We start from the raw sequence: 16,350 nt of genomic DNA, 5'->3' as shown, positions 1-16,350 counted from the left end.
TACAGGGCATGCCAGCTTCAGAAGTCGCGGCTCCCAGGCGCTAGAGCACCAGCTCAGAAGTTGGGGCAGTATGTGGGATCTTCCCAGACCAGGGATTGAACCTGTGTCTCCTGTATTGGCAGGCAGATTCTTTACCACTGAGTCATGAGGGAAACCCTAAACTTTAGTGATTGAGCGACCATTGTCAGGTTCTAATTGCTGGTTAACGATGGACTAGGTCATACAGATCAACCCTCCCTCTAAAAATAGTGAAAAATATCAGACTTCACAACAACTTGAAGCCTGTTCAGCATTGGAGAACTGAAGACACTGGGAAGCTCATGGGCTAGTGTTCAGCCAGACATCAGTATCTGTAGAGGTAAACACATTATTGGAGCATCTGCTGACACCCCTCACCTCTGCTTCGGTTCAGTATCTGTGTCAGGGGAAAGTGAACTGTCAGAGCTCAGGTCTCATGCAAGGAAGAGGGTCTGATAGTAGACCCTGCCCACACAAAATGGGGACCCCCCAAAGGGGAACCCTAAATCTTCAGTGTTAGGATGAAGGGGATCTACATTCAGCTCCCAGCTTCTCCCCACTGCCCAGCTGAGTGAAAAGAGGGCTGTTTGACTGTTGAGCAGAATAGAAAAAACAACAAAGCAAAGGGGGGAAATGCCTGAGCCATCATAGCTTCAATACAGTACCGCCTCCGTTAAAGGATGTACAGGTAGATTTACAACTGACTCCTTCACAGCAATAATGGACACCAAAAGGCACTTCTCAGAGAAAGATTATCAGTGTGCTGATGAAAGTAACTAGCAATCTAGAATTCTATACCTGTGAAAAATATTATTCAAAAATGAGGACAAAATAAAGACATGTGCAGACAAACAAAAACTGAGAGTTCATCACAAGGAAAACTTCACTAAAAAAAATAAAAGAATCCTAAAGAATAGTCTTCAGAATTAGACATCCATCCCAGCTAGCAGACCTGAGATCAAAAAGATTAAAGTGGTAACATGGGTGAAACTAATTAGTGATTTAAAAATAGCAACAGCAATGAAATAAATAAATATTAATAACAAAGAGACTCAAAATATTGTGCTAAAAATAGCATGTAAGTCAGGAATGTGATGAATGGACTTGGAGTGTTTTGCAATCTTTGTACTATTTGGGGATGAGGTAAAGATTTTAATAATTTAAGAACTTAATAAGCCAAATACACGTTATTCAGTTCAGTTCAGTCACTCAGTCGTGTCCGACTTTTTGTGACCCCATGGACTGCAGCACGACAGGATTCTCTGTCCATCACCAACTCTCAGAGCTTATCAAACTCATGTCTGTCGAGTCAGTAGTGCCATCCAACCATCTCATCCTCTGTCATCCCCTTCTCTTCCTGCCCTCTTTTTCAGTGTCAAGGTCTTCTCCAATGAGTCAGTTCTTCGCAACAGATGGCCAAAATATTGGAGTTTCAGCTTCAACATCAGTCCTTCCAACGAATATTCAGGACTGATTTCCTTTAGGATTAAATGGTTTGAGCTCCTTGCAGTCCAAGGGACTGTGAAGCGTCTTCTCCAACACCACAGTTCAAAAGCATCAGTTCTTAGGCACTCAGCTTTGTGTACAGTCCAACTCTCACATCATGACTACCGGAAAAACCATAGCTTTGACTAGACAGACCTTTGTCAGCAAAGTAATGTCTCTGCTTTTTAATATGCTGTCTAGGTTGGTCATACCTTTTCCTCCAAGGAGCAAACGTCTTTTGATTTCATGACTACATTCATCATTTGCAGTGATTTTGGAGCCCAAGAAAATAATGCCTGTTACTGTTTCCATTGTTTCCCCATCTATTTGCCATGAAGTGATGGGACTGGATGCCATGTCTTAGTTTTTTGAATGTTGAGTTTTAAGACAGTATGAAAAGGCAAAAAGATATGACACATGTTATAGTTTCTAGGAACTGAATAAAAAAATAGAAACAGAGACTTCCTGGTGGTCCCGTGGTTAAGACTTTGACTTCCAGTGCAGGGGGTGTGGGTTCCAAACACATTTAATAAAGACTTTTTAAAAACATAACAGAAATAGAGAATATAACTTTCATATTAGTAGAGGAGAAGAAAAGCAAATAGTAAAAAATTTTCAAACATGAATGCTAAAATTAATAGAAGCTTCAATGAGAAATAGGATAGTTGTACAGCCTCAAAATATCTCCCCAAATTTATTTACTAATTACTGAGCAGTATTAAGGACTTCCCAGGTGGTACTAGTGGTAAAGAACGCAGGAGATGCAAGAGACACGAGTTTGATCCCTGGGTCAGGAAGATTCTCTGGAGAAGGAAATGGCAACTCATTCCAGTATTCACACCTGGGAAATCCCATGGACAGAGGAGCCTGATGGGTCCCAGTCCGTGGGGTCGCAAAGAGTCAGACACGAGTGAGCATAGCACATTAACATACATCATGAACTTTTTGACACTCTTCCCTCCAAGTGAAGTGAAGTCGCTCAGTCGTGTCTGACTCTTTGCAACCCCGTGGACTGTAGCCTACCAGGCTTCCTCTGTCCATGGGATTCTCCAGGCAAGAATACTGGAGTGGGTTACCATTTCCTTCTCCAGGGGATCTTCCCGACCCAGGGTAACCCTTCCCTCCAAGAGGTGGAGCTAAATCCCCTCTGCCCGAGTGTAGACTGGCTTAGTAACTCTCTTCGAAAAGAACGTGGAGAATGGAAAAGGATCACTTTACAGTACAGAAACCTGGCAGACACGACCTTATCAAAGTCATCAACTTCCACATCACCAGTAACAAATCACATTAATACCATGAGCCCCTGACATAATACAATGAGATGAGTGCTTCACGTCTGTGGTATTCTTCACACACGCATACACATCCTAACCCAAGTCTTATATTAAGAAAACATCAGGTAAACCCAAACTGAGGGAGAAAATCTATGACCAATTCTCTTCAGAAGTGTCAAGGTCATGAATGATAAGGAAAACCTGAGAAACTGTCTCAGATTGGAGGAGACTAAGGATGCTCTTGGTGCCGAGAACTAAATGAAATACAGTTCAAAATTCTGGTTTGAATCCTGGGATGGGGGAAAAAAAAGTAGAAAAACAGCTATGACAGGCCCTAGAGTTTCCTCCATGCTCCCCACCTCCCGGAGCTCATGCCCTTTTAATATTCTCTTTGTTGAGTGTGGACAGGACCTGAGCTTCTTTCTAACAGAATATAGCAAAGTAATGAGACATTAGTGATTACACTTTGTTGAAGAGGACTCTGGTCTTCCCAGGTGGCTCTAGCGGTAAAGAACCAACCTGCCAATGCAGGAGACATAAGAGACATGGGTTCAATCCCTTGGTCAGGAAGATCCCCTGGAGGAGGGCATGGCAACCCATTCCAGTATTCTTGCCTGGAGAATCCCATGGACAGAGGAGCTGTCACGGTGGTCTATAGTCCATAGGGTTGCAAAGAGTTGGACACAACTGAAGCAGCTTAGCACACACGCGCGCACACACAGACAGGACTCATCTGGCTAGTAAACTCAAATTCTATTGCCAGCTTTGAGGAAGTATGCTTTTAGGAAATACGCGGGCATGTTGGAGAAACCTATATGGCAAGGATCTGCAAGCAGCCGCGAGGAGCAGAGGGGCTTCCCAAGTGGAGCTACTGGTAAAGAATCCACTTGCCAGTGCAAGAGACACAAGAGACGTGGGTTCCATCCCTGGGTAGGGAAAATCCCATGGAAGAGGAAATGGCAATCCACTCCAGTATTCTTGCCTGGAGAATCCCACGGACAGGAGCCTGGCAGGCTACAGTCCATGGGGTCACAAAGAGTTGGACATGACTGAGTGAATGAGTATGAGCAGGAACAGAGAAAGACCTCTGAAAGACTGAAATCCTCAGTTTCAGAGCTGCAGGAAATGCATTCTCACAACAAACTGAGAAAGTTTGAAAGCAGGTCTTTCCCCAGTTGAGGTTCTTATAAGATCACAGTTCTGGCTAACACCTGGATTGTAGTCTGATAAAAGCTTGAAGTAAAGGAACTGACTAAGCCAGACACAAACTTCTGACCTATAGAAATCGTGTTTTTAAAACTGCTAAATTTTTTTTTGATAATTTGTTATACACCAATAGAAATGAAGACAACTGCTAAACCTACCCCCGCCCCCCGAAGTTGCACTTTTAAAACCTCAAATTCTTTAACTTTTCAAAGTTAGGTTCCTAATCATCTTTTTATAAAGTTAGGAAATTTTACCATCAAGAAGCCTTTGAAAGTGTTTAGTCCTGTTCATAAATGTAATTAAATTTCTATAAACATGTTATACCGCATATTTAATATATTCATTTTCCTTTTAGTGCTTCAATTAAGTCAAATCTTCCCCTGTATTTAAATACCTTGTAAATCTATTACATTTAAATCATAAATAGATTGAACCTTATGTTCTCCTATTTCAACTCTGCATACTGACTTGGTTAGACTGTAACTTAAAATAACAAATTTTAGAGAAGAAACAATTGTTCCTCTGCCCTTCTGAGTTCTTAGCTAAGACCCCTGGAACATGATTTTGTGCCTGGGAAGAGGAAAGGTATGATGAAACATTCCAGAAGGAAAGGAAATGGAATGCACAAAGTGGGCTTCTGTCTCTATCCTATAGAAAGGGAGTGGGCAAGAGACCAAGAGGAGAGGTACCTTCCTAGTTAATCAGCAAGGTCATCCAAAGGAGGCTTTTCCTTTAAGATGTCAAAGTAAAGTTGCTCATTTGTGCCCTACTCTTTGCGACCCCATGGACTGTAGCCTACCAGGCTCCTCCATCCATAGGATTTTCCAGGCAAGAATATTGGAGTGGGCTGCCATTTCCTTCTCCCTGGGATCATCCCGACCCAGGGATCAAACCCAGGGATCAAACCCAGGTCTCCTGCATTGTAGGCAGACGCTTTACCGTCTGAGTAAGATGTGGTAGGTAATAACAACTATAAAGCACACATTCACCCCTGTTACTGTAACCCCAGGCAGATCCTTCATAAGCTTAGTTTCTCTTCCCTGCTGGGAGTATCATTTTCAAATAACCATACCATAAATAATTACATTTTACCTTGTTTTTAGTTAGGAACTTAAGATCAGAATTAAGATCAGAATTAACTTAAGACTTTGAAAATAAGCAGCCCATCTGGCTGGCTCCCTTATGATTCCATAAGGGTCATAAATATTTAGCCTGTCCAGCTAATTGTGGTGATTTTCACTCTCTCCCTGATAACTTTCATTTCCTTTCATGAAAGTTTAGGAACTTCCTATGCTGCAAATGTGATGGGCTGAGAACTTTATCATTTGCAGACATTTGTGTTAAATGAACATTGTGATGTTTCTTTATGGTCAGTTGTACCAAATATGAGTTCCCTGAGAACAGGTCAAGCCTGCAGACAAGTGAAAGAAAATGAAAGTTGCTTTTGCGCAGTTAGCAATCTAGTTTGAGGATGCAAAGCAAAAAGCACATAATGCTACATGTGAACCTAAATAAACAGTTCCCATGTATTATGGGAAACCCACAAGAACAAACAATTTAATTCTCTCCCAAACGTGGGAGAGGATAGCGTTAAATGTTTTTCATCTAACTTATGAGAAAACAGGTTTAGATAAATTAAGTGGCTTCCCCATGGTCATCCAGCTAGCATGTGGTGGGCTCAGGTTTTGAACCCAGGCAGAGAGAGGTTCCAAGACAAAAGCAGCTTTAGCTAAGGTTGTAATAAGTTTTAAGGACTGAGAGATTTCTATTTAACTTTACTATAACCTTGGGCAAGTTATTTCCTTTATATGTCCTCAAGTTCCGTATCTGCAAACCGGCTCCTTCTTCCTTGGGCTGTTGTGCAAGCGAATGAGCAGGTGCAGGGCGGGCACTTAAGCACATTCCTAATGCATAATGACGGCTCAGCGTGGTCAACAAGTGGACTAAAAATAAACTGACATCACTCATTCTCAGGAGGACTAAGGTCCCTAGAATCTCAGGATCTCCGCCGACTACAGACGTCACGCTTTTAGATTAATACAAACTCGTGAAATCCAAAGGGAACACAAAGATTGCCTCAACAAGTCCACCACGGCTAGAGTCACCTGCCCACTCTCTTTTCCCAATTCTCTCCACCTTCCCAAGGGTTTCTTCGGTTTTGGCATGTGAGAGGTGTGACTCAGCACCTGACGGGCACACGGGGCTTGAAAGGAAAGAAGGGAAGCCTTTCAAGGAGTGGACTTTTCCGTGGGTGAGGGGGTCACAGGCCAAGTCTCCTCCCTACAGGGGACCTCGGTGACAGACGAGACGGTGTGCACTCCTCCTCCCCCCACACACATACTTTGGTCACCGCAGTGAGCACGCCCGTAAACAGGGGCGGGCAGCGGCTAGAAGTGTCACACGAGCGGACTTCCTAGCGTCCATCTGGTCTGTCCGCACCGCGTCAGTCCCCGGATCCGCTCTTTACCTCGGCCGCCGCCGTTGGGGGCGGGGCCTCCGGAGCGCGGGGCAAGGCCGAGAGCGGCTGGGGGCGGCCCGAGGCCTTAAGGGGGCCGCGTGCGCGCCGGCAGAGCACCCGCCGCGGCACAGTCTCCCACCCTCACGCTCCCGCGGCACCGCCCCCGCCCGCCGGAGCCCCGCCCCTCCCACCGGAGGCCCCGCCCTACCCGCCGGAGCCCCGCCCCGCCCGTCCTAACCTTCCCGGCTCCCCGCAAACCCCGCTGCTAGCGTCCCGCGCCGCCTGTACTGCAGGAAGGAGCTGCGGGCTCCAGCCGCGCTGGCCCGAGCGCGCTGCCCGCACCATGCCCCGCATAGATGCGGACCTCAAGCTAGACTTCAAGGATGTCCTGCTCCGACCCAAACGAAGCAGCCTCAAGAGTAGAGCCGAGGTGGGGCCCTTCGAAAGCCGCATTGGTGCGGGATTGTTTGTTTGTTTGTTTTTTCCGGGGTGGCGCGGGGGAGGTGGGTGAGAGGCGCTGTACTGTGCGCCCACCTCACCTGCTTTTTTGTGTGTCTGGGGGTGGGTGGGACGCCGACCCCTTCTGCTCTTCTCACCACCGGAGAGAGGGAAAGCCAGCTGGTCCCCTGCCAGGACAGGAGGTGTCTGTAAGAGGTCCGAGTTGTCCTTAAGGGGTCCGACTCCGGCCTAAAATCCTCAATGCGTCCGGTTGGGGCGGCGAGGGGAAAGGCACCACGGAACTAAACCCCAGAGGAGCGAAGACCAAGTGGTCAGCTGATTCAGAAAGAGTGACGGCGAGGGCAGGGGCCGGTTGAGGGGTGTATATATGGTGAAAAGGACGCAGCGGAGCCCAGGTGTACAGGGACGGGGATTTTTTTGGCAGCGTCTCTCTGCGGAGAACTCTGACTGCTTTAGTATCAGGTCCAGCCATGGAATTTATTTTAGGAGGTCTGAAACTCAGGGAAACTCCGGCGCAAAAGTTCAGGGTTTACCTTCTGCGTTCCAGTGACTTCTGGGAGAGAGGCTGGGGACCTGTGCCTGGCGGCACCCCCTTACTGGACAGCTGGAGTCCAACCCAGTCTTCCAGAAGCTGGAAACACTGGGGTGCGGGTGTGGGGGCTAATGGGACCGCTGAGGGGCAGGGGTGGGGGCAGTTTTGCCCATTGTGCCTTAATAATGAGAGCAAAGCCCGAGGAACATGTGGAGACCAGACTGGAAAGAGCTAGAGGGTGGGGGCAGGAGGAAGGTCAAGTCTTGAAGGATAAACTAGTTGCACAGATAGGCAGAATCCCCTGGAGATTTGTATATGGGTGATGATGGCTTTGCTTGGGGCTTCGAGCTGGAGAGGAAGGTGAGGAAACTGCTGTGTCCGGAGGCAGGGGTTGCACAAGTAAACAGGGGGAGGCTGAGCCAGCATAGGTTTCTCCCCCCACCCCCCTTCCAGGACCATAAATAAATCCCCTTGCGAGGATCTGGGCTGCCTGCCTGCCTGCGCCGGCTGGGACTCCTAACTGCAGTGCCTGGTGCTGCCAGCTGAGGGCTTGTTTGAATTAACTAGAAGCCTCCTGCTTTAGCCAATAATCAGAACTAATCAACTCACCTTCTCAAGCTGGAGGGTTGGCAGCTGGAGCCCAGACTGGAAGAGGCGGGGAATGAGTAACACTTTTCACTCTGGATTGGTCAGCTCTCTTCCTGCCCCTTCACTTAGAAGAACAATGAACAGCTTGGATGGCAGGCCCAGACTCCTGAAGTCCCAGCAGTAGCTGGTACCTGAGTCCACACTGAGACGAGATGTGGGGATTTGGGGCAGACTAATAATTTGGTGGCCGCAATAATCTAAATATTGGGTCACAATTCACTTAGTAAAGAAAAAGTTATTTTGAGAAAAATCATATATTTAAAGCAAGGATGTATTATGTGTATTTTCTGAAGCAGGAAACCTCTTGTAAAGGTAAAACATTCAGATTTTATGTTTGTTGTTGTTGTTCAGTCGCTTAGTCGTGTCTGACTCTTTGCAACCCCACGGACTGCAATACACCAAGCTTCTCTGTCCTTCACTATCTCCCAGAGTTTGCTCAAACTCATGTCCCTTGAGTCGGTGATGCCATCCAACCATCTCATCCTCTGTCACCCCCTTCTTCTTCTGCACTAGAATGAATTACTCTTTTCCAGGGAATAGTATGATGTTGTCTTGAGTCATTTGGTTTCGTAATTTGGGCTGACTGAAGCTGTGAATGTCCCAGCTTCCCATGATACATTGCAATCTACATGCACACACAGCAGTGAGATCTCGGTGCCCTTGAGAAGTGTTTTCATATTTCCATGTTTGTGGGAGTTTACCAGCTCCCTTCCTGGAAACCTGAATTAACTGGTGTTGCCTTTCCATTTGGTTCCTATCATGGCTTAGCTGCCTGCTGGCCACCCCCATCACCTGACTGCCTGTTTCATTGATATTGTGGGATCTAGGAAGTGAATGGCACCCCACTCCAGTACTCTTGCCTGGAAAACTCCATGGACGGAGGAGCCTGGTAGGCTGCAGTCAGAGAAGGACACAACTGAGTGACTTCACTTTCACTTTTCACTTTCACGCATTGGAGAAGAAAATGGCAACCCACTCCAGTGTTCTTGCCTGGAGAATCCCAGGGACGGTGAAGCCTGGTGGGTTGCCGTCTATGGGGTCATACAGAGTTGGACACGACTGAAGTGACTTAGCAGTAGCAGGAAGTAAATTTGCTCAGTTGTGCCTTACTCTTTGCAATCCCATGGACTGTAGCCTGCCAGGCTCCTCTGTCCATGGGATTCTCCAGGCAAGAATACTGGGGTGGGTTACCATTTTTTTCTCCAAGGGATCTTCCTAACCCAGGGATCAAACCCGGGTTTTCTGCATTGCAGGCAGACTCTTTACCATCTGAGCCACCAGGGAAGCCCATTTGGATACCATCATGGTTTAGCTACCTGTTGGCCACCCCCATCACCTGACTGCCTGCTTCATTGATATTGAGGGATCTAGGAGGACCTCTAACCTCCTCTCAAGTTGTGCTCAGTCGGCTGTGGATGCCTGAAGTTTCCCATAGGCAGATGAAAACTTTGCATTGTACGACCAGGTATAATCCTGAAGTGCGTGCCCGCAGGCACAGGGATACCTGAATGTAAATTTGAAACTAAATGGTAAATGGCCGGGCTCACGAGAGCAGATGTGAGTGGAGCCAGGAGAGCAAACAGCCCCCATGATAGCAGTCTGGCTGGGAAGGGAGCCTGGTGACTGTTGACAAGATTCATCTCTGCAGCAGTTTTGCTCAGAGCTGGACCAGCTGCTGGATCCACCAGACAAGTGAGCAGGAAATGGGGAGAAAGGCAGGGTGCCCTCCCACTCAAGTTTAGTGCTCCTTCCAGGGCATTGCCACAAGTGTCACATGAAATGAACTTGAGATCAGCTCCCGGAGGCTAAGGTACAGGTGGAGACAGCCTAGGTGGCCTTCCTGTGGTTGTACCACATCAACAGTCATCGTCAGCTGTCCCTCTGTTGTCCATGCTCCTGTCTTCATAAGTCCTTGGGCCACAGGAATAGAGGGCCATGGGGCTGCATTTAGGTAGTGTTTTTAGAGGAAGTGACATGTTGGTTGAGCAGGACCTCTGCCACACTGAGGGGGTGACCTCCTCCCTGACTGCCTGAGAATTTTCTTCTTTGGGACCCATTCCTTGCTCCAGTGTCCCATCCTTGTCCTTAAGCTAGTAAGATGTTTAAAGAAAACCACAAACCTAACAGCACAACCATAATGTTGGAAGTCGGGCAGTGAGGAGTTTGCAGTGGAAAACCGGTCACTTGGGCTGGGACAGACAAGACATAACCCAATGAGTGATCAGTCTCCTAAATGCTCCATAGTCTTTTTCTCACCAGAGGTCCAGTGAGAAATGAACCAGCTCTGGTGAGTTCTGGTCCAGCTTCCGTGGACAGCAGGCTGGCCTGAGAGGAACAAGACCATGGCAGAGTAGAGAGGATATTGGCTGGAAGAAAGGAGACCTGGGTTCTTCCAGGCTCTGAGCCAATTGTGTTATTACCTGGGCTCTGTTTTTTCTGGGGCTGCTGTAACAAAGAACCACAGACTGGCTGACTCATACAACAGGGGTTTACTGTCTCTCAGTTCTGGAAGCCCCAGGTCAAGATGTCAGCAGGGTGGGTTCCTGCTGAGAGCTGTGATGGAGAATCTTCCTTGCCTCTCCCCTGCCTTCATGTTGTTGCCGCACAGCCTGGTTATTCCTTGGCTGCAAGCATTGTTCAGTCTCTGCCTTCCCCGTCAATCAACATTCTCCCTTGCTGTGTCTCTGTCCAAATTCCCCCTTTTTATAAGAACACCAGTCATACTGGAGTGGGACCTACCTTAATGATCTCATCTTACCTTGATTACCCACAAAGAGCTTATCTCCAAAAAGGTCATGTTCACAGGTACTGAACTGGTTGGTATTTCAGTGCCTTTTGGAAGAGAGAGTCCAGCTGTAACAGCCTCTGTAAATGTGGCTGTGTAACATTGGAGGATTTGACTAGGCTTGCTTTTCATGAATGCATCAGAATCACCTAGGAAGACATTCCTAGGTACACACAGTGTCTCCATCACAAAGGTTCTGATTTAGGAGGTTGGGGCGGATTGAGCATGTGTATTTTGGGAATCATCGTGCGTGATTCTGATGCGCACACAGGCGCCGGGGCTGGCCACTGGAGCCTTTCCACAGTGGAGCACTGTGGTTTGGTGGTGGTATGCGACTACACGTGCTTCCCTGAATCCTGACACGTGATGGTGAAACATCCAGGGGGCCAGGCACGTTCAGAGGGCTGGGCTGGGGCCCACCACACAGTGCCCTGAGAGACTGGGAGCCAAAACACAATCCCATCCTTACCCTTAGCCAGACATGAATTATTTGCACCCTTTTGAGCCACTCGGACCACAGAGGGGAGAGGCATTGCCCTGCGCTTATAGTCCAAGGTAAGCAAGTAACCTTATAGGTACCAAGTAACGCAGTCAGAGAATTGCTTTAATTGGCACCATCCATAGATTTAGGCCAAAGAGGCCCCTGCCCCAGACCCCATTTTTGTCCCCTCCTCACTGGACAGAGCTGAAGGCTGGGCCTTTCCCTCTGGGCCGTGCTCTAGATACTCAGAACCCTGGATTTCCTGCCCAGATGACTTTGAACTGATTCCAGGGCCTGCACAGGGCAAGAGGGCAGGGGGGTGGGGGTGGGGAGTCTTCCCGGGGTGTGCTTTCTAAGGGCCAGCCATGCTGCTCAGATGCTCGCCTCTCTATCTCAGAGAGTGGCCAGGTCACTGCTGTTTGAGGGATAGGCGTGTGGACATGGAGGTTAGCATGTAGACTGAAGTGTCCCTGCGTGCACAAAAGGATGTGTGCGAGAGGAGATGGCCAGGACTGGCTCCCATGATGCCATGTTCTAGTACTTTCTAGGCCCTGAATGAAACTGTTGTCCAGGAAGGAGGACAGAGCAAAATTTGTGCAGCAGCTTCTTACACATTGCTCCTGGCATTGAGATATTTAGAAATGTGGTAGATGGGCTTCTGGTTGTACTTTTGGGCCCTCAAACAATGGGCTGTAGGGCTGACTGTGATAAAAGTGAAAGTGTGTTTGCCCAGTCATGTCTGACTCTTTGCAACTGTATGGGCTATAGCCCACTGTCTGTGGGCTTCTCCAGAATACTGGAGTGGGTTGCCATTCCCTTCTCCAGGGGATCTTCCTGACCCAGGGATTGAACCTGGGTCTCCTGCCCTTGCAGGCAGATTCTTTACCGTCTGAGACACCAGGGAAGCAAGGGCAGTAGAAACATGTATTTTTGAGGTGGAGGAGGGGTGGCTTATTACTTTATGTGCCCTTTCAAATCAGGCTTGGCAGAGAGGGGGTTTGGAGGTGCTATATTTGGTGCCTTGACCAGCTGTGGCAGATTAAATGCCAAGTTTAGTTTCTAGTGGCTAGGATATTTAAAATATTTCTCTCAGCAAACAACTGGTCTGTTTTAGGGTGTGTGTGTGTGTGTGTGTGTGTGTGTGTGTCTTTCTGTCCGTGTACATAAGGTCGGAGCAGATATTTTATTTCTCATTCCCAGAATTAAGGATTGCATAGACTCTGCCACGTGGAAGAGACTAGACATGAGGGGAAGGGTTCATTGTCAAGGCTGACCTCTTCCACGGAGAACAGCTTTTTGCCTACTGCCTATAGGTTTTTGGAGTGCCAAGGAGAAAAAAATACCATTGTGAGCTCAGCCAGGTGCAGAGTGTAGCCGCTATTCCCATGCTTCTTGGAAGGAGTATTAGTAATTCGAGACCAAGAAATCCTGATTGTCGTGAGCCTGCGAAGCCAAAATGTTAGAGGGCCATTAGCAGCCCAGAAGGGTGCCATTAATAGTTCCCATCAGTTATCTTTCAGGATGCAGATCGAACTTGCTTTACTGAAGTAGAACCAAGCATGGTAATAAAGGAAGTGGGGGAAAGGGATGTGCCGCCTCCCACCAGTGCCCCCGCAGTCAAGCATCTCTTTTCCCCTCGCTGATGCTGTTTAAGGCCGATGTCGTCATGTTGATGACCTCATTGGCTCAGGAAGCCTTCTGTGTGTGGAGGAACAGGAGATGTGAAAAGGCCAAAAGACCTAGGTGTCCCCTGGTGTCTTGACATGCTGATGGCAAAGCGAGGGTTACTTCCTACAAATAGGTGTCTCCTGGTGTCTTGACATGCTGATGGCAAAGCGAGAGTTACTTCCTACATATAGGTTCATCGGTACCGTTTTTTCCAGATTCTGTGTATGCATGTTACTATGCGGTATTTGTTTTTCTCTTTCTGACTCACTTAACTCTGTAACAGGCTCTAGGTTTATCCACCTCACTACCACTGACTCAGGTACTGAGGAACCTATTTGCAGGACAGGAATGGAGACACAGATGTAGAGAAGGGACTTGTGGACATAGCGGCTGAAGGAGAGGGTGGGGCAAACTGAGAAAGTAGCATTGACGTGTATGCACTGGTGGTGGTAGTGGTGGTTTAGTCACTAGGTCATGTCCAACTCTTGCGACCCCATAGATTGTAGCCCACTGGGCTCCTCTGCCCATGGGATTCTCCAGGCAAGAATACTGGAGCAGGTTGCCATTTCCTTCTCCAGGGGATCTTCCCAACTCAGGGATTGAACCCAGGTCTCCTGCATTGCAGGTAGATTCTCTACCAGCTGAGCCACAAGAGAAGCCCAAGAATACTGGAGTGGGTAGCCTATCCCTTCTCCAGCGGATTTTCCCAACCCAGGAATCAAACCAGAGTCTCCTGCACTGCAGGCGGATTCTTTACCAACTGAGCCATCAAGGAAGCCATGTGTACACTGTCATGTGTAAAACAGATAGCTAGTGGGAAATTGCTATATTACATGGAGCTAAGCCTGGCTCTGTGATGACCTAGAAGGATGGGATGGACGAGGGGTGGGAGAATATAATTATGACCAATTCACGGTGTATGGCAGAAGCCAACACAACAGGGTAAAGCAATTTTTATTAAAAAATAAATTTAAAAGAAGAGAAAGTTACTTCCAACGAAAAATAAAAGGCTCTAGATAAACACTGGTAGGAAATGATTATTGCCGTGGTCTTTAGTCAGCTGGGATTAATGTAGGTCCAGATTCTTGCGGCAGCTTAGGATTCACACCTGGGTTTGTGCTGCCAGTTCTCCTTGGGAAAGCGTCCCCTTGCTTCTGTGCGGGCCGTGTCCCGCAGGGTCTGACTAAAGAAACAGACAGGACTGAATATTTAAAACAGGAAATTTAATGCGAGGCAGCATGGCTCAGCAGAGATGCCAGAGGGGATACGAGGGACCCCAGAGATTGGCTGCAGAGAAACCACTTCCAAAGGGGAGGGTCCCAAGGCCTGGGATCACTCTGTGAGCTAGAACCATGACCTGGCAGGCCAGGGCCGAGGGGGTCTGCAGAACTACTCTTCTTGGACCCAGGCCTGTCTCCTCCCTTGCCCCACCAGTGACTCCATTGGCCAAACCCAGCCAGAAACCAGCCTGGGAAGTGGAGCCTATGGTGGTGTGTGTGTGGGGGGGGGGTGGTGGTGTGTGTGTGGGGGGTGGGGGGGGCGGTCCTTAGATAAGAGCAGAGCACTTAGATAAGAGCAGGCGTAGGATGAGCACTGCATCTGGGCACATACATGGCTGCTTTTGTATGGCAGCCGGAGATCTGGCCCAGGTTGAGACCATGATTTCAATTCTGCTAGCTCTTGGAGTGGAGAAGGCAATGGCACCCCACTCCAGTACTCTTGCCTGGAAAATCCCATGGACGGAGGAGCCTGGTAGGCTGCAGTCCATGGGGTCATGAAGAGTCGGACACGACTGAGTGACTTCCCTTTCATTTTTCACTTTCATGCATTGGAGAAGGAAATGGCAACCCACTCCAGTGTTCTTGCCTGGAGAATCCCAGGGACGGCAGAGCCTGGTGGGCTGCCGTCTATGGGGTCGAACAGAGTCGGACACAACTGAAGTGACTTAGCAGCAGCAGCTCTTGACGAACACCTGGCCCTACTCACTGCTTTTGCTGAGCCCGCCTTCCTGGCTTAGCTCTCATTCTGGATTCCTGATCACTTGAGTTAGTCATAAATACCCTGAAGCTGGAATTAGGGTAGAATTGGAGCTGTATTTGCAAATCAGAAACCAGTGGTTATGTGCACAGACATGGCTATCTTTGAAAGATGCTGGTAGTCATGAAACAGTGGAGAAGGTTGAAGGGCAAAGGGATTAATGGGGGTTGCAGCTGACTGCAGGGTGAAGGCCTAGTTCTCTCTGAAGGTGGGAATTAAAGGGAGGGTCTTGAATGGCAGGGGAGACTGGAGTGGATTTTCCCAGAAGGGGAACCGTCCCTCCAGAAGTGGAGAACAGTGACTTGTGTGTGGATGTTTGGGGCTGGCATGAAGCAGGCTGGGGACAGAAGGTGGCGGGAGATGGGAGAGGCTATTGAAGGAGAGAGCTTCCAGTTTGGAGGCTGGGCTTGATGGCAGAACATGCAGTGCCTTGTCCTGGTTTCTTGAGGATTGTAAGGAGCTGGGTTCAGTTTTTGCACCTGGATAACAACCCATGATTCCATTTCCTTAGGGACTCGCTTGTGTTTGGAGCCCCTGGCCCAACCCCTAACAGGACCCAGGGACATACACTTCCTTTGTGTCTTTTCATTCGCTCCAAACTCTAGAAATTCTGCCCCAATCACATAAAGAACCAAAGACTTCTTTTTCCTCTTGCAATAGGTGGACCTTGAGCGAACCTTCACATTTCGGAACTCGAAGCAGACCTACTCGGGGATTCCCATCATTGTGGCCAACATGGACACCGTGGGGACGTTTGAGATGGCAGTGGTGATGTCACAGGTAGGACGGTGGGCTTTTTCCCTCTGGCGCTCACACTGGACAGGTTGTCATACATAGGGGAGAGGAGAAAAGCGAGACATTTCAGGTCATTCACTTTGGCCAAACTAATTGGTTCTGAGTCTGATTGTTGCTGGAGGCCCTTCTTTTTCTCTCTTCCATCAGAAGGTAGGTGGAGTCTGGACTTTGTATTCATTGAGATGGTCTAGATCTGATGCCCAAAGCTCAGCTTCTTTTTACATTGGTGCCAATCAAATCTTGGAGACCGTTCTTAATCATTAACTTCTCCCACCTGGAGGGTGTTTCAAGTATCTGCAAAATAGCTCAAAGATATTGTCGTATGTATCCCATGATGGGGAGTTTTGGGTGAAGTGGAAAAGGATAGCTTTATTGCTTTGCCATTGAATCTACCTGCAGTGCAGGAGACTTGGGTTCGATCCCTGGGTCAGGAAGATCCCCTGGAGAAGGAAATGGCAACCCACTCCAGTATTTTTGCCTGGAGAATTCCATGGACAGAGGAGC

The 16,350-nt window shown here is 48.2% G+C and overlaps 1 protein-coding gene across 23 annotated transcripts in view; it reads left to right on the top strand.

The window, feature by feature from the left end:
- Positions 1–6,705: 6,705 nt before the first annotated feature.
- GMPR (guanosine monophosphate reductase) overlaps positions 6,706–16,350 on the top strand; it is a 60,570-nt gene continuing 50,925 nt past the window's right edge. For 18 of the 23 annotated variants that reach the window (XR_015152513.1, XR_015152501.1, XR_015152512.1 and 15 more), the window contains exons 1-2: positions 6,706–6,871; positions 15,712–15,831. Coding sequence is in view for 6 of the 23 variants with exons in the window: in XM_086370193.1 (XP_086226319.1) it covers positions 6,785–6,871; positions 15,712–15,831 (207 nt within the window). In the remaining 17 variants the exon portion in view is untranslated. Of the gene's footprint in view, positions 6,897–15,711; positions 15,832–16,350 lie in introns of all 23 variants that reach the window. The other 5 variants (XR_015152498.1, XR_015152503.1, XR_015152511.1 and 2 more) reach the window with 1 other exon arrangement.

The sequence above is a fragment of the Bos grunniens genome, chromosome 23 (assembly GCF_055505025.1).
Source record: "Bos grunniens cultivar Pamir isolate PY7600 chromosome 23, Bosgru_T2T1.0, whole genome shotgun sequence".
Classification (NCBI taxonomy): Eukaryota; Metazoa; Chordata; class Mammalia; order Artiodactyla; family Bovidae; genus Bos; species Bos grunniens.
Note: the sequence above shows the minus strand (reverse complement) of the source record. Positions and strands in the feature narration are given on the sequence as shown.